This window comes from Castor canadensis, chromosome 17 (genome assembly GCF_047511655.1).
Source record: "Castor canadensis chromosome 17, mCasCan1.hap1v2, whole genome shotgun sequence".
In the NCBI taxonomy this organism is placed as follows: Eukaryota; Metazoa; Chordata; class Mammalia; order Rodentia; family Castoridae; genus Castor; species Castor canadensis.
In genome coordinates, this window is record NC_133402.1 from 8,807,648 (window position 1) to 8,826,149 (window position 18,502).

General features: G+C 50.4%; 1 protein-coding gene across 1 annotated transcript in view; it reads right to left on the bottom strand.

The window, feature by feature from the left end:
* Tekt5 (tektin 5) overlaps positions 1–18,502 on the bottom strand; it is a 46,577-nt gene that overhangs the window by 22,704 nt on the left and 5,371 nt on the right. The window contains 4 exon segments of the mRNA XM_074059876.1: positions 337–559; positions 6,034–6,177; positions 12,189–12,259; positions 12,928–13,011. Of these exon segments, the coding sequence (XP_073915977.1) occupies positions 337–559; positions 6,034–6,177; positions 12,189–12,259; positions 12,928–13,011 (522 nt within the window).

An 18,502-nucleotide genomic window follows, 5' to 3' on the forward strand; every position in this document is an offset into this window, starting at 1 on the left:
ACCATGCTGTGAAAGCCTTTGAAAGTCAAAGGTGCGTGTCCCCAGATGCTGCAGTGGACAGAGACCGGCTGGGACCTGCCAGCTGGGACAGTGCCCTTCAGGGGCTCCTGGTCATGCTTGGCCCCCGAGATGGAGAAGGTAGGGCCTCATGGTTGCCATGGTGACAGCCAGGCCAAGCTCCAGCTCCAGCTCCATCAGCAGTGAGCGAGGGCTGCTTGAGTCCCCCAGGAGGCTCTTAGGCCCTGTCCTCTTTAGGGGTGGACAAGGTCACAGATCAGGGGATGACAGGACCCCCGGAGCACTCAGGCGTGGCACCCCAGCAAGGCGTGGGCTCACCTTGGCCAGCTGTGTCTGCAGCCTGTTCTTCATGTCCATCTCCTCAGAGATGCGGGCGTGGAAGGCCAGGTTGGTGTCCGTGTACTGCTTCCACATCTGGTCCGACAAGTTCTCAAACAGGTGCTCTGCCTCCTCCCGCAGCCGGATCGAGTTGGCTCGCGTGTTCTGAGAGTGTATGATGTTGTTGTTGCTGAACTTGGCCCAGGTCTCAGGCACCGAGATCCTGCAAGAGGCCAAGGCCAAGATGAAGTTGGATACCAGGGTTTCTCAACCTTGGCGTCGGGGTAGGGAAAACTCTTTGTTGTGGGGGTGTCCTGTGCGCTACAGGCTGTCGGGCAGCATCTGTGGCCTCTACCCACTGGAGGCCACTAGCTGTGGTTGGGACAAGCACAGATTTCTCCAGACATGTCCCCTGGGGAAGGGGACACAGTCATTCCCTGTTGAGGACAATGTCCTGATCCAACCCCCCCGCCCCCCGCTTTCACTGGAGCAGCACTGCAGCCTAGAGGGGACAGATGACTTTCAAAAGGGCACTCAGCAAGTGGGCAGGAGGACAGGGCCCCTCATGAACCTTGGCCTGCCCCCAATCTCCACCAAAACAGGAGCCAGCCCAAGAGGAGGGCCGGGGACACCAGGGTGGCTCAGAACCCTCACCAGGGAGATGTGTATGTGGCTGAGCTCCTCTCAATGACTTGGTCACTCAACCCGCGCTGGGTTTCGTTGGTGGTGTGTTTGGTTTGCTTGTTAGTTGGCTGCAGTGCTGCGGGTAGAATCCAAGCCTCACGAATGCTAGAAAGCCCTTTCCCACTGAGCTATGTTCCCGGCCCAGTCAACGTGTCTTAAACACTCACCATGTTCCACACATTATTTTTAAAAATGTTTAATTAACATCAATTGTTGTACAGGGGGTTTCATTGTGACCTTCCATATGTGCTTACAATGTATCTTGATTAGATCTAGCTCCCTCATCTTTCTCCTTTATCCTCCCCCCAACTCAGAGTAATTTAACAGGTTTCATTGATCTATTTTCATACGTGAATACAAAATATCTCCACCATGTTCATCTTCCTTCATCCTCTCCTTATGCCCATCCCCCCATGGTACCCAACTCCTGACAAGACCTGTTTTATCTGTCTTTCATTTTTTAAAATATATATTGATAGCTCAAGGGTTTTTGCCTTGGTATTTCAAACATATATACCCCAATCTTTAATTAAATTAACCCTCTCTGTTACTTATTCTTTCTCTATCACTAGCGCTTGGCTCCATTATCTATTTTTTCCTTTTGTTGAGACATGGTCTCACTATGTAGCACAGGCTGGCCTTGAACTCCACCTCCCAAGCACCGGGTTTTCACACCCAGCTTGCCAAGCATTTTTGTAAGCATTTGGGATAGAGTCATGGGCAAGAAAAACAGACATCCCTGTCCCCAGGGCGATTAGCATCCAGAGGGGGAGAGGACAGTAAACACAGGCGGCATGTACACATGGAGTCATGCTGGAAGAAGGAATGGAGATGCAGGTGATGAAGGAGAGACTGGTGGGTCACTCCACGTCACACAGTGTGGTAAGGGAATGCAGGGACACAGCAGTCCCCTCACTCATGGCTCTACTTTCTCCTGATCCCACCGAGTGAACCCAACCGAGATCAGAAAATGTGACATGGAAAATTCCAGAAACAAACAATTCCTGACTCTTAAACAATTTTATTACCGCATACTGTTATAATTATTCTATTGCATTAGTAGTTGCTGTTAATCTCTTCCTATGTATAATTTATAAACTAAACTTTATTGGAAAAAATGGCCAGGCATGGTGGTGCACACCTATAATTCCAGCAGTTAGGCGGCAGAGGCAGGAGGATCAAGCGTTCAAGGCCAGCCTGGGCTACATAGTCAGATCTTGTCTCAAAAAACAAACAAAAGTCCAAAACCTAGTATTATATACAGAATTTGGTACTATCTAAAGTTTCAGACATGCAGCAGGAGACCTTAGAATGTGCCCCACGAACAAGAGGGGACTGCAGTGCTGAGATCAATGTTGAGGGGTTCATGAATTAGAAAACAAGGGAAGGTGTCACCACTCAGCTGTGAGGACAAGAAGGGAGGGAGCAGAAGGTGTCACAAGGGTCTGGGGAGAGCCAGGCGCTGGTGGCTCAAACCTGTAATCCTAGCTACTCAGGAGGCAGAGTTCAGAAAGATTGTGGTTTGAAGCCAGCCTGGGAAAATAGTTCACGAGACCCTATCTCAAAAATACCCAATATAGGGCCAGTGGTGTGGCTCAAGTAGTAGAGGGTCTGCCTAACAAGTGCGAGGACCTGAGTTCAAACCCCAGTGTTGAAAAAGTACTTCTGGGGAGAGGATGAACCATAGTCCCTGGGGTGGAGGAGAATCAATTGCAGCATCTCTCTCCTGCCACAGCCCCATTTCTGCTGGGAACCCTCTTCCTGGCTGGAAAGTAAAGGGCACAGAACCCAGGAGAGGCGATCTGTGGACAGTGCCTCCTCTACAGGACACAAGGGAGGGCAGCTGAGGAATGGATCTGGGCGAGGATCTGGGTGATGATGGAGACCACACAGGATAAATTAGCAAAGGCTAGCAGGGAATGCTTCATGGAGTTACACATGAGGACCCACGCGGTTCTTCCTGGAAGAACATGTGAATCCTGCCACAAGCAACTCAGGATCCTCTGGGGCTTCCTCCTCTGAGCAATCTTTGCAAGGGGACCTGTTTTATTTTGAGCTGGCTTCAGTCCTAGGTAAACTAGACTAGATAACTCCTCAAGGTCTGTTCTAGCCTGGGAATCCTCCCATTCTTAAATAAGGCAGCTTTTTATTCTCAGGCAGCAGGAAAAGGAGCCAAAGTCTCTGAAATGTGAAATGTGTCTCTTTTCAGACATTTAAAGGGCACTGAGATCGCACGGTGGATAGGGTTTAAGCATCTCTTGGATGAGTGACTCTGGGCCTCGCTCTTGCAGGATTTGAAGTCAACCGACAGGCAGGGATCTTGGGCTTCTGAGACGGGAGGGGACTCTGCCTGGTCCATAGCTTTTGTCCAAGCTTGAACTGAGGCATGCCTTGTCCAAGGTCACACACTACCCACTACCCCTCAGGAAACCAAGGAAGGAGAAAGGCCAAGGGCGGCAGACAGAAACCTGCTGATGTTTGCGAGTGTATCTCCTGCTGCCACGTGAGACCCTGTCAACGTCCTGTACATCATCCTCTAAGCCCTCGCCCTCCTCTGGCGCAGGCAGCTGAGCTCGCCAGAGAAAACAGCCTGCTTAGTCACACTGTCCCAGCAAATTTACCTAAGAAAGCCCGTCTCCTCGCAGGCCGCGTGCCTCAGTGGGGGGAATGGACTTTCCAGGAGCCTGTGTTCTCTGAAGATGGACGGCACAGCAGGCTTTGCCAGTTACATCACCATTGGTAAAACACATAAGTTCAGTGTCCATGGCAGGCTCAGGTGGCAGCTCTGCCACTTGCTGTGTGAGTTTAAGTCAGTCACTTCACCTCTCTGAGCCTTGGTTTCCTCATTGAAAATTGGGGATAATAAATGGTGCCATAATAAATGGTGCCACTCAGGGTGGCTGAGTGACTGACTGTGACATCCCTATTGTGGCAGCTGCTGCATAGTAAGCACTGGAATGTTTAGTATTCATGACGCACTGCTAGTAAAGCTCTCGGAACAGGGTCCGGGACATAGCAAAGGCCAGGCGAAAGGGCTCTCTAGTCACCATCAGACACCACTATCTATCATCATTACCGCCATCACCATCACCACCATCACCACTGCCGTAACCACCTTCACCATAAACACCATCACCACCATCACCAACATACCACCACCACAACCATCGTCACCATCACCATCACCAACAACATAGCATCACTGTAACCATCATCACCATCACTATCACCACCATCACCATCACCATACCACCACTGTAACCATCATCACCATCACCATCACCACCAACATAGCACCACTGTAACCATCATCACCATCACTATCACCACCATCACCATCACCATGCCACCACCATAACCATCATCACCATCACCATCACCACCAACATAGCACCACTGTAACCATCATCACCATCACTATCACCACCATCACCATCACCATGCCACCACCGTAACCATCATCACCATCACCATCACCACCAACAATATACCACCACCGTAACCATCATCACCATCACCATCACCACCACCACCAACATACCACCACCGTAACCATCATCACCATCACCACCAACATAGCACCACTGTAACCATCATCACCATCACCACCATTAGCACTGCCATCATCACCATCACCATCACCATTACCATCACAATTATCACCATCACTACCATCGTCACCGCCACCACCATTGCTTAGTCCAGGGCAATGAGAACTGCAGTGAACAGAAACACCACAGTTCACCCTGTCACCAAATGTCCTCTTTAACCTGCCCAGACATGGCCCTGCTTTAAGAAGACCCCAAGTACAAAGCCCTGAGCTAGCACATCAGACAGCAATTAGTTGCCACCAACAGCAACTCTCACCATCCAACTGGACAAGAGACTGGAGATAGCAGGCATGGAGATGAGACTTTCAGCTAGCTGACCTGGCAGCAAGGATTCCTGGGAGGCGTCTTTTCAGGAAAAAGGAAGCTTGGGGCTCTCTGGGTAGGACCATGAGGGTTCTACCTTGTCAGGAAGAAGAGGAAAGGTCCCAGGAGCAACTGCTGCCGGAAATCCCAGAGGCTCATCTCAGCAATTCCATATTCTTAAAGATCCAGAAAGTGACCCCAGGCTTGGGCCAAAGAGCCTGCCACCAGGGACTTTTTTCCCTCGCTCCTCTCTCCCCTCTCTCTCTCTTCTTCTGGTCCATCTTCCCTCCTTCATCCTTTCTTTCATTCAACGAATGTTTATATATGTGTACAAGCTCTAGCTCATCTTTTACGAACAAAAGAGTGGGGGGTTGGGGTGGAGCCAGGACAGACCCCGCCCTCCGCCTGTACCCAAGCAGATCTCTCTCCAGCTCTCATCACCCCAGGTCTGTGACTTGAGAAAACACGTCTTACTCTGCCAGACTCCATGATGCAGTCATGTTGACATGCTCTCAACAGTGCCAGGCATACAAAAGACCCCTACCTTGCAGCTGCCAGGATGAAAAAATGAGCTCACACAGCAAGTGCTCAATAAGTATCAGCCATCATTATTCTACAAGAGGCTCCACGTGCCCACCTTCTGGTTCTCCCAGCATCCCTGGGTATCATTTTTCTTCCAGCGGTGCTGAGGCACAACTGGGGCCCACACTTAAGCATAACACCTTGCCCACATGAAGCCAGGCAGCCTGGCTGCAGAAGACACACTGCTACCACCCCCAGCAATGCCCGGGCTGGATTCCTGCACCTTCTGATCACAGCCATTTTGTTTAATCACGTGCTTTGTCTTTCTGGAATTTGGATCTGGAACAAAGTGACCCAAATATGGAAAGATGGCGGCACTCTGACAACACAGCTGCCTAGCTCCCACTTTCCCTGGCTCCCGATAGGCTTCCAGTAAATCCCATCTGGTTTAACCTGGTTTAGTGCCACCGAGGATCCCAATCACCACACCACCTGTCACTTAACTGGCACATGACATCCCTTTATCACTCCTTGCTCCCATGGACACGGCCAAGGATGGGACAGAGCCAGTGCTTACATGCCATCAACTTTTTCCATGCCGTGGAAGAAGCTAATGCAGTCGGACGTGTTTCTCAGGTTGAAGCACTTCTCATCGATACACTGGGCTGAGCTTTTGTCCTCGATGTCCCTCTCCAGGGCGTGCTGAGCATCACGGTTGTCCCTATGGGGAGGAAGGGTTTGTACCTGGACTGTGCACTTACCCAGTGTCCCCCACCTTTGATCACACAGTGATGGACGCAGAACCATGGCTGCAAGTCAAATCCCTGGATACTCAGGAAGGTGCACTGTCCACAGCCGGTGGCTTCTCAGCCTTCTTCCCACTTTGAAACCCCACCATGTGCCCAGAGTCACCCCCACTTGCACACCATCCTCCAATCCAAGCAGACCTGTTGTGAATGACTCTGTGCCGAGCACAAGGGGTTAAGACAAAAAAAAAAAAACCCCACTCACTGTCTTCACGTTGCTCAGATTTGTGTCAAATAGTGAGGGCAACACTGGAGGTTTTAAAAGGACAGGAAACCATTTACTCAGGATGAGAGAGCAGTCAGGGAGGGCTTCCTGACGAGGTGTCCCAGCTGGGCTTTCTCAACAAATAGGAGTGGACATTGTGATCAAAGTTGCCTGGGGGAATGAGAATTCCACACCTAGGACACCATGTGTGCAAAAACAGAAACGAGAAATACCGTGGTTCTCAGGGACCAGTAAGCAGTGTCTTAAGGCAGACCAGTTGGGGATCAGAGATTGGGTGGGGTCAGGGGTTTATGGAGTCAGACTGGGTGGGGTTACAACTGGGTGGAATCAAGGACTGGGCCCAAGTGAAAAGACAATCAGATGGGGCCAGAACTTGAGCCTGGGAGGAATTTTTTTTTTTTTGCAGTAGTGGGATTTGAACTCAGGGCCTTGTGCTTGCTAGGCAGGTGGCTCTACTGCTTGGCCACTCTTCCAGCCATCCACTTTTGCTCCAGTTATTTTGGAGATAGGGTCTTGCTTTTGGCCCTACTAGCTTAAACCACGATCCTCCCATTTTACACTTCCTGCTGTAGTTGGGATAAAGGCGAGGCGAGGGCCACCATGCCCATCTTTTTCTGTTGAGGTGAAGGAAATCTCGTGAACTTTTTCGCCCAGGCTGAGCTCGAACCACACTCGTCTGGATCTCAGCCTCCCGAGTAGCTATGATTACAGGCATGAGCCACTGTGCCCACCAAACTCCAAAATTTGTACAATCGCTTTCATGATTCTTGCTGGATACCAAAGTCCCTATACTTGTTATTCTTTTCGAATCACCTTTAAAATGTGGAGAAATGTATTGCAAAGGAAACTCCACATTCCAGACTTTAAAGGAAAACAGCAACACTTTCTGTCAACAGAAGCTCACCTCAGACCTAGCTACTAGCTAAATTCTAGCTAGAATCTCATTGGCTCAAAAACTCAGCCTGAACCTTTTCTTTTTCTCCACCGATTGAAGATTAGTCTTTGTTAAAGACACACCAGCATGGGCTAGCACATTTGTCTCCAAATGTTCAGAAGAACTGTAAGAAAATAAAGAAAAATTTCCACTCAGAAAAGCCAGACACCAGCTAAAGCAAGTGGTCTCCCACTGGCCTCTCTCCCATTCTGTCTGTGTCTGTCTGTCTGTCTCTCTCTCCATCTGCTGTGGTTTTGTTGCTCTCCATCTTTGTCTCTGACTCCTCTTTGGCTTTTCTCTATCTCAGGGCCTCTGTGTCTCCCATTCCTCTCCCTCATTTTCTTCTTCTTATCTTTTATCTGTCTGTCTTTTCCTCTGCTGTGAACATTGGTGGCTAGTGAGGGGTTCCAGTGTCCTAGGAGCAAGGAGGTCAGTCCTCACAGTGGTTTCTTACCTATCAGGACATGGCAGGGGCTTAGGTCAGGACAGGAGGAACTGCAGTGTGGCCTTGAGGCCTTCTAACTTGGCAGAGTCCTAAAGAAATTGGGCCCCATAACCTAATGGACTGGAATGAGAAGGCCAGAACGTGGAAAGCAGATGTCAGAGTGTTAGTGGGCAACCTGGGGGCCTCAGGACCCAGCGCCAGCTGCCTGGCCCTGGCTAATGAGGCCTGGGAAAGGAGGGGGAGCTCCTGTCTCCCCAACTTGGCACATCAGCGAGTGCCAAGACTTCCCCTGCTGCTAGCCCACCAGGAAGGCTCACACCTGGCTTCTCTCCAGGCAGCAAGAGCCTTTTCTGCTCTGTTGGATCACCTGGTGTGGTGGGGACACTGCCCTGCCTAGATGTGGGCCTCAGCCTGTGCCCAGAAAACCTTGAGCTGACAGCCCAGCCCCTGCCTCTACCAGGAAGGCCACTTGAGCAGATCAGCAGCAGAGCAGGGAGTGAGGACACATGAGCCTGCCAGTTAGTGAGCCTCCAAGGGTCCAGGTTAGTGAGGATCATCCCAGTCCCTCTAGCAGCCTGAGTTGCCCCGCCATGGGGGAGCAGGGGTCCTCTGACCAACAGCCACTGCCCCAAACAGCCTCTGTTCAGGGCAGCTGAGCCTCTGTCCCTACAATGACAAAGGGGAATGGTGCCCTTCATCTGCTGTTCCTTCCCTACTCCCTCCCCTCCCCTCCCCTCCCCTCCCCTTCCCTTCTCTCTCTCTCTTTCTCTCTCTCTCTCTCTCTCCCTCCCTCCCTCAGTCACTTTAATCTCTCAGTCTCTATCCCAGCACCCACTCTTTTTTTTCTTCTCGGTGTCCATCCATCCCTCTTCAGCTTTTTTTTTTTTTTTTTTGTCTCCCCTCCTTGATTTCTCTCTGTGTCTCTTGGTCCCTGATGTCAGTGCTCACTCTGTCTCTCTCTGTCTCTCAGTCCCCAAGCCTGGCTCCATCGGCCTCCTCTGTAGCTTCCCCTGGCTCCCCCAGTTCCTGTTTCCTGTTCAAGGGGTGCACCTGCCCCTCCCCACACCACATCAGCATTGCTCTTCCACAGTCTGGCTCCCCAGATTCATGCCTGGACTTTTGTTCAGTCTTCCAGCTGAACAAAAGTGCCATGCGACACGAGACGTCATCCACGAGAGCAAAATCAATCTCTCTTGACATTAACAGGACATCAGGCAAATTAGTGCAAGAGAGAATGCACTTAGGGTCAGTTGATTTTTCAACAAAGGTACCAAGGACACACAATGAGGAAAAGACAGTGTCCCCAACAAATAGTTTTAGAATAACTGGACATCCACATGCAAAAGTGGGATTGGATCCCTATCTCACACCATATGTAAAAGTCAACATAAATGGATCGAAATCTTAAACATAGACCTGAAACTGTAAGGCTGCTGGGGAAACTCCATGACAATCTGAACAGTGACCTTTTTCTTCTCTCTTTTTTTTTATATATGACTCAAACAACACAGGTAACAAAAACAAAAATAAGCAAATGGATTATATCAACCTAAAAAGTTTCTGCACAGCAAACAATCCTCCAGAATGGGAGAAAATATTAAGGGATTAATCTCCAAAAGACATAAGGAACTTACAGGGGACAACTTAATAGCAAAAAAACAAACAAGCTAATTTTTAAACTAGCAAAGGATCGGGAGACACTTTTCTCAAAAGGCAACATACAAATGGCCAACCGGTTCTTAGGAAAACACTCGACATCACTAATCATCAGAGAAATGCAAATTCAAACCATAATGAGCAATCACCTCATGCCTGTTAGAAGGCTGTTATCAAAAAGATAAAAGATAACAAGCTTTCACAGGGATGCCGAAACTTTGCGTACCACTGGGAGGAATGTCAACTGGTACAATCACCATGGGACAAAGTATGAAAGCTCCTCAAACACTTCAAAATAGAACCACCACCTGATCCAGCAGTCCCCCTACTGGGTGTCCAAAGGAAATGGAATCAGGATGTCCAAGAGACACCTGCATTCTTTTCCACTGGTGGTGCTGAGGTTTGAACCCAGAGCCTCACGCTTGCTGGGAAGGCACTGTACCACTTGAGCCACTCCACCAGCCTTCTCTTGTGAAGGGTTTTTACAAGATAGGGTCTCACAAACTATTTGCCCTGGGCTGGTTTCAAACCACAATCCTCCAGATCTCTGCCTCCTGAGTAGCTAGGATTACAGGCGTGAGCCACCAGCGCCTGGTCAACACCTGTACTCCTGTGCTCAGTGCAGCCCTATCCACAACAGCCAAGGTATGGAATCAACCCAAGTGTCCACTGACAGATGCAAGAAAAAGAAAAGGTGGTATATAGACAGAATGGAATACTATTCAGCCTTAAAAAGGAAGAAATCCTTGCCTTGCCGGAACTGGAGAACATTATGTTAAGTGAAATACACCAGGTACAGAAAGACCGTACCACATGGTCTCCCCTCTATATGGAACCTGAAGTCTGAGGAGAGTAGAATGGTGCTTGCCAGGGTGCACGGGGTGGGTGGGGTGGGTTGGAGAGATGTTGGTCAGAGGATACAAAATTCCAGCTAGACAGAAGAAATGAGCTCGGGGATGTATCGTAACAATTCGGTGAGTGCCGTTAATAATGATGTATTGTAGCCTTAAAAATCTTGAAGAGATTTCACATGGTCTCTCCCCCTCCCCCACACAAGTGAGGTAATGCATATGTTAATTAGCTCAATTTAAGCATTCCACAGTGTATGTATCTCTGTCTTGGCTGACCATGACGGCATACACCTGCAATCCCAGCTATGTGGGAGGCACAGGAAGGAGGACCGCCATCCAAGGCCAGCCCCAATGCAAAAACTTGATACTTTATCTGAAAAATAACTAAAACAAAACAAGGACTGGCAGGCAGAGTGGCTCAAGTGGTAGTGTACCTGCCTAGCAAGCACAGGGCCCTGAGTTCAATCCCCAGTACCACCAATAAATATAAATACTATTTTTATTTATCAAGTCAAATGAATAAGCAGTTTTTAAATAAAAAGCGTAACTACAGAGAAAATTCAACAAAACAAAGACTGCTCTGTGAAGGCTTTCTCTTTGTTGAAACTTGCTTGTTTATGTACAAGTACTTAAGGTTCTTTAAATAAGTTAATTTACAGACAACAAGCAGGTAGAACAGTCAGAGATCACGACCCACACACGTCCGAATTCCACCCTGCTTTCTTTCTCATTTTCTCAACTGTAACTGCCTTCCCCGCCCCCGCCGCCGGCCCCAGGTCCCCCAGGTCTCCCCAGCTAGTCTGCCCTCGGCCAAGTCCTTTGATCTCTGGGTGGTTTTCTGCAATGTCTGTCCAGTGTTATGCTGGGTGACTCCTCTTATCCCTGATACCCTGTCCTGGGCCCTCAGGGGAACCAAAGGGCTCATGGAGGGGCAGGTGACTGCTGTTTCTGGGACAGGCAAGCCAGGACACCAGAGCCAATGTGCCAGCTGACTGAGTTCCCACCACTTCCCCCAGGCTGAGCGTGTCCCCAACAGTAGGAAGGGCAACCCTGGCAAGGCCACCAGTCTACTCCTGGCTTCTTGGATCTCTGTCAAGAATCAACCAAGAGGGAAAAGCAGCAGGGCCTTGTGACGTGGGAGAGTTAAGAGGTCAGGGCCCAGAAGCAGGCCCAGGTGGGGAGGCCACCTCCAGGGAGATGGGGACCAAGGCCTTACCCAGGGGCCCAAGCCCCGTAAAGCTCAGGCCTCCCTTTAATTAAGTGAGGGGCCTCCTGGCTTGTCACCATACCAGTTACACCATCTGCCAAGAACAAAGCGGATTCCTTTTGAAGACTCGGGCTCAAGGCGTCCACCAGCTCCCTTCTGGGGATGCCCAGCCTCTGGCCTTGTTGCCTAATGCCACCCACCCTCTGTCATTGCCAGGTTCAGAACTGGCCCGTGGGGGGGGCCACAGGCTAAGTGAGGTCTATGCAGGCCACCCACGGCCAGGTCCTCACTCACTGCACGCAGGAGCAGCCTGTGAGCGATGTGCTCAGGAGGTCTGTGATGCCCATGTCCACATCGTCATTTCATGGACATTTGACGTCAGCATTTACACCACAGAAAATGGCACACGCCACCAAAATCCAAGGGGGCTTGGGTATTTTTCTTTTTTTTCCGTGGAGAGTTGGTTGTTAAGCCCATCACTGACTCAGAGAACTGCCCAGAGACAAGTGAGGGGCCCAGCTGTTCATCTCCCAGGAACCTGGGAGTCCAGAGACAAACCCCAAGGGGAGGGAATGGCAGGGGAGGGGAAGGAGGGAGACGCTCTTACTGCATCTGGAGATCGAATCTTTGAGCTAATTTTCGCATCCGTTCTTGGCAACATTTTAGCAGATCTACTTCCTGAAATGAAAAATGTCAGAGAAAACAGACGCAGGTCAAAACTTCACAGGGCAGAGCCCTCATCCCCGGCCTTTCACAGCCCATGTGTAACCCCACATGGTGAGAGTCCAGGGTGGGGATCCTGCCTCAATGACCCCAGGGCCTCGGGGCTAAAAACCCTGTGAAGCCTTGGCATTCTTTGCCCCCTTTCCCTTCCCTGCCCTGCTTTTCTCTTTCCTTTTCTTTTAAGTTTGTTTTGTTTTGTTTTTGAGACAGGGTCTCAAACTCTCAAACTCTCTATGCTGGCTTCGAACTCAAGATTCTCCTGTGTGAGCCTCCTAATTTCTGGGATTAAAGGCATGCACCACCACACCTGACTTTGTTTTCTTTTTGTATACTTCCAGATTAATTGAAAAATTTAGCACCTCCTATGTACCAAGTGCTCTTTTTATAGATTATTTTACCATTAAATTAAGCAATACACCTGAAAAGGAGTAGTTTGTGATGCCGGCAGGTGCTTTTATTATTATCATTACACCCACTTTGGAAATGCCAAGGTGAGGGTCAAACAACTCCATTTCTCCCTGTTCCTAGACACTGAGTAAGCCCTCGCCCTGCTTTCTGGCCTCTTACTTTCTATGGGGTGATGCTCTCCCCACTCAGGCTTGGGCAGGCAGGAGACACCTTACCTGGATAAGGTTTTTCTCCACGTTGTCATGGACCAAGTCAATCCCGATCCTTTTCTCCCGTTGGTACAGACACTCCAGGGCCACCTAGAAACAGTGAGAAAGGGCACTTTCTCACTGCAGCTGCACATGGACCTCAGTGCAGGTGACTCACATCTGCCTTTGACACCATCTCTTTTCTTTGAGAAACCTGGTTATTTGTTGGGGCCTCATCACTGTGCTTTTGGTGTAGGTTCAGCCCCCTCTGCACCCTCTGTGGGGCTGTGGACACCAACCTTAGGCAGTGCAGGGCCTGTGAAGAGACAGCAGGATGAAGTGTCCTGGGAACCAGTTGTGATTGGGAACGGGAGGCAACGCCCCTTCCTGTAACCTCTGAAAGCTGACCCCGAGATTCCCCAAACTATAACAACAAGCAGAGCAAAACCACACTATAATCAAAGACACGACAGTGTTAGCTGCTGTCCTCCATATCTGTCCAGGGTTCCACGCCACTTCCTATCTGTGTGCTTGGGCAAGTCGCTCAACCTCTCTGACCCTCTGTTTCCCCATCTGTAGATGGTGTGAGATTGGTGCATAGCTCACAGGTTTGTTACACAGATTGTGCTCGCTTGACAAGCATGAGGCATTGGGAGCAATGTCTAAATTAGTCCCTATGAAAATTTGTGAAAGTCCTTCTTTGGAGAGCTCCAAATGGAGGGAGAGCTCTGGAAAATGGTCAGGACCCAGTGTGACCTGAGCTATCTGTGGTGTGTGTGTGTGTGTGTGTGTGTGTGTGTGTGTGTGTGTGTGTGTGTCGGTACTGGGTTTGAACTCAGGACCTTGGGCTTGCTAGGCAAGCACTCTGCTGCTTGAGTCACACCCCCAGCCCTGAGAGCCAGGCAATCTTACTGCATAGGCAAGGACCTTCCAATTGTCATTCACCCCTTCGCAGAGCAGGAAAAAGGGCAGCTCAAGGTCGCTTGTGCAGTAGGAGGCTAAGGAAGAATGGTGATTGGCCACTAGCCTGTGACATCACAAAGAGCAGCAGGAGGAGAAGGAAGCAGGTTCTATCAGGAAGGAAATACACCTGAGAACTCATAGGGGGTTCACTGAGTCGCTCCCTAGGAATTTAGGAGCCCCTCCTCTGGGTCACACTCCATCCATTGTGGTGCTGGGGACAGCATGATGAACTAGACCGACAGGCTCCCTGCTGTCATGCAGCCTGTGGCAGAAAGTGAGGCTGGAGCAATGGCAAGGTAGGGCTATGGGGAGGGGGGAGGAGGAATTCAGGAGTTAAGATGTTAAGTTCTGGAAAGCCATTAATGAAGCCAGTGGGGGGGGTGTCGAGATCCAGTTTAATATTTGAAATCACCCAAACTGCTGGGGGAGATTGGTGGAAGGGAGAAGGAGTCGGGGACCTGGGAAGGAGGCGTCACCACGGTTCAGTAGTGGTGACAGATGAAAGTACATAGAATAGAGAAGTCAATGGCCCCTAATCCACAGGAAGCTACCTGTGGCCAGGCAGAGCCTGGCTTTGCAGACAGGCTGTGGCATGTGGCTTTAGATGCCACTGTGGGTCTCTGAGCAGCACCCTGTCCTTCCCTCCCAAGAAGCAAACTGCAGGAGAGAGGGAAGAAAACAGTTGGCCGCCTCTCCCAGTGGGTCTGGGAATCCCAAAGTGGACAGAATCTGTGGCCTGTCTCCCAGAGGATTCAGAGGCAGGGCATCCCCCACCCAAGGCCCCACTCCGGCATGGGGCAGGGACAGCTGAAAGGCTCTAGGAGGCTTCCAAGCGGCAGGTCCTCAGGGTCCCGTATGCTCCAAGAAGCTGCCCAACCTTGCTCTGTGTGGTCTAGGTTAGTCTCCACAGCAAGAGGTACATGGTGCTGCTTTCCGAAGTAATGTCCACTCAGTCCCCTCCACCACTGTCTCTAAGACTCATTCACTTACCTAGGTTCCTCTACAGCCAGGGAGCCCATGTGAGTTCCAGAAAAAGGACCAAAAAGGGAACACAGGATGGGCCTCCTGGAAAAACAGATATACCCTGATATCAAGAGACAGACACAGCAGACACTGGGTGCCCCCATACCCCATCCCCACTTCCTGCCTCCAGTGACAACGTCAACCCACATGCTGTGGGTGGCAGAGCAGGACAGAAGCCTGGCACCTTCAGGTGTCAAGTTGAGCCTGATCTGCCACCCTCTGGAATTCTCACTGGGACAGAAAAGCAAATTCCCTTTTGGTGGAGCCCAGTTGCCTGGCCTCTGTTACGTGCAGCCAAAAGCACTCCTAAAGGGTTCATATATGGCTGGAGTCTGCGAGACTCCAGAAAAAGGGCAGCTCAAGGTCGCTTGTGCAGTAGGAGGCTAAGGAAGAATGGTGATTGGCCACTAGCCTGTGACATCACAAAGAGCAGCAGGAGGAGAAGGAAGCAGGTTCTATCAGGAAGGAAATACACCTGAGAACTCATAGGGGGTTCACTGAGTCGCTCCCTAGGAATTTAGGAGCCCCTCCTCTGGGTCACACTCCATCCATTGTGGTGCTGGGGACAGCATGATGAACTAGACCGACAGGCTCCCTGCTGTCATGCAGCCTGTGGCAGAAAGTGAGGCTGGAGCAATGGCAAGGTAGGGCTATGGGGAGGGGGGAGGAGGAATTCAGGAGTTAAGATGTTAAGTTCTGGAAAGCCATTAATGAAGCCAGTGGAGGGGGTGTCGAGATCCAGTTTAATATTTGAAATCACCCAAACTGCTGGGGGAGATTGGTGGAAGGGAGAAGGAGTCGGGGACCTGGGAAGGAGGCGTCACCACGGTTCAGTAGTGGTGACAGATGAAAGTACATAGAATAGAGAAGTCAATGGCCCCTAATCCACAGGAAGCTACCTGTGGCCAGGCAGAGCCTGGCTTTGCAGACAGGCTGTGGCATGTGGCTTTAGATGCCACTGTGGGTCTCTGAGCAGCACCCTGTCCTTCCCTCCCAAGAAGCAAACTGCAGGAGAGAGGGAAGAAAACAGTTGGCCGCCTCTCCCAGTGGGTCTGGGAATCCCAAAGTGGACAGAATCTGTGGCCTGTCTCCCAGAGGATTCAGAGGCAGGGCATCCCCCACCCAAGGCCCCACTCCGGCATGGGGCAGGGACAGCTGAAAGGCTCTAGGAGGCTTCCAAGCGGCAGGTCCTCAGGGTCCCGTATGCTCCAAGAAGCTGCCCAACCTTGCTCTGTGTGGTCTAGGTTAGTCTCCACAGCAAGAGGTACATGGTGCTGCTTTCCGAAGTAATGTCCACTCAGTCCCCTCCACCACTGTCTCTAAGACTCATTCACTTACCTAGGTTCCTCTACAGCCAGGGAGCCCATGTGAGTTCCAGAAAAAGGACCAAAAAGGGAACACAGGATGGGCCTCCTGGAAAAACAGATATACCCTGATATCAAGAGACAGACACAGCAGACACTGGGTGCCCCCATACCCCATCCCCACTTCCTGCCTCCAGTGACAACGTCAACCCACATGCTGTGGGTGGCAGAGCAGGACAGAAGCCTGGCACCTTCAGGTGTCAAGTTGAGCCTGATCTGCCACCCTCTGGAATTCTCACTGGGACAGAAAAGCAAATTCCCTTTTGGTGGAGCCCAGTTGCCTGGCCTCTGTTACGTGCAGCCAAAAGCACTCCTAAAGGGTTCATATATGGCTGGAGTCTGCGAGACTCCAGAATTGTCAGGAATGTCCCCGTGAAGATATATTTATTCCACAACTAAATGTCTACTGAGTCCCTACTATGCGCCACCTCTCTGGGAGGACATTCAAAATGTCGGTATAGAAACAGTCGCACATACTTGGGTCCAGTCTTAAACATGTCCGTAATAAGCAGACATGAATCTCTGCCCTGCATTCTAGTGGGTGTAGGCAAACAAAAAGAAAATTACAGAGTGTGTTAGAAGATGGTGTTAATAACATGACAGCCGTTATTTTAACTATGTGCTCTAGGATGTAGCACGCACTGGATAACTTGCAATTGGGCACACACGTACAGGCAAGCAGAAGCATGCACGCATTTTTTTTTTTTTGGTACTAAGCATTGCAGGGCCTCATGCTTGCTAGACAAAAACTCCACTTGAGCCCACCCCGGCCCTTTTGTTTTCAGTTTTTAGATCGGTCTCAAGCTAACTGGCTTTGCCCGTGCAGCTTTGGACCTTGATCCTCCTGCTTCTACCTCCACCTCCACCAAGTAGCTAGAATTGCAGGCCTGTGCCACAATGCCTGGCTCACAATATCTTAATGAAAACCTTAATCTCTCACCTAACTGGAAGAAGAAAGAAGATAGAAGAAAAGGAGGAGGAGGAGGAAGAAGAAGAAGAAAGAAGAAGGAGGAGGAGGAAGAAGAAGAAGAAAGAAGGAGGAGGAGGGAGGAGGAGGAGGAAGAAGAAGAAGAAAAAGAAGAAGAAGAAGAAGAAGAAGAAGAAGAAGAAGAAGAAGAAGAAGAAGAGAAGAAAGGAGGAGGAAGAAGAAGGTAAGAAGAAGGAGGAGGAGGGAGGAAGAAGAAGAAGAGGAGAAGGAGGAGGAGGGAGGAGGAAGAGAAGGAGGAGGAAGAAGAAGAAGAAGAAAGGAGAAGGAGGAGGAGGAAGGAAGAGGAGGAAGAGAAAGGAGAAGAAGAAGAAGAAGAAAGGAGGAGGAGGGAAGAAGAAGGAGGAGGAGGAATGAGGAGGAGGAAGAAGAAGAAGAGAAGAAGAAAGAAGGAGGAGGAGGAGAAGAAGAATGAGGAGGAGGAGGAGGAAGAAGAAGGAGGAGGAGGAGGAGGGAAGAAGGAGAAGGAGGAGGAGCAGAAGGAGGAGGAGGAGGAAGAGAAAGGAAAAGAAGAAGAAGAAAGGAGGAGGGAGGAAGGAAAAAAGGATGAGGAGGGAAGAAGAAGGAGGAGGAGCAGGAGGAGGAGGAAGAGGAAGGGGAAGAAGAAGAAAGGAGGAGGAGGAAGAAGAAGGATGAAGAGGAAGAAAAAGAAGGAGGAGGAGGAGTGAGGAGGAGGAGGCAGAGGAAGAAGAAGAAGTAGAAGAAGAAGAAAAGGAGGAGGAGGAAGAAGGGAGGAGGGGAGGAGGAGGAAGAAGAAGAAGAAGAAAGGAGGAGGAGGAGGAAGAAGAAGGAGGAGGGAAGAAGAAGGAGGAGGAGGGAGGAGGAGGAGGAAGAAGAAGAAGGGGAGGAGGAGGAAGAAGAAGAAGAAGAAAGGAGGAGGAGGAGGAGGAGGAAGAAGAAGAAGAAAGGAGGTGGAGGAGGAAGAAGAAGAAGGAGGAGGAGAGAAGAAGGAGGAGGGAAGAAGAAGGAGGAGGAGGGAAGAGGAGGAGGAAGAAGAAGAAGGAGGGAAGAAGAAGGAGAGGAGGAGGAGGGAGGAGGAGGAGGAAGAAGAAGGAGGAGGAGAGGAAGAAGAAGAAGAAAGGAGGTGGAGGAGGAAGAAGAAGAAGGAGGGAAGAAGAAGGAGGAGGAGGAGGGAGGAGGAGGAGGGAAGAAGAAGGAGGAGGAGGGAAGAGGAGGAGGAAGAAGGAAGAAGGAGGGAAGAAGAAGGAGGAGGAGGAGGGAGGAGGAAGAAGAAGGAGGAGGAGGAGGAAGAAAGAAGAAGAAGAAG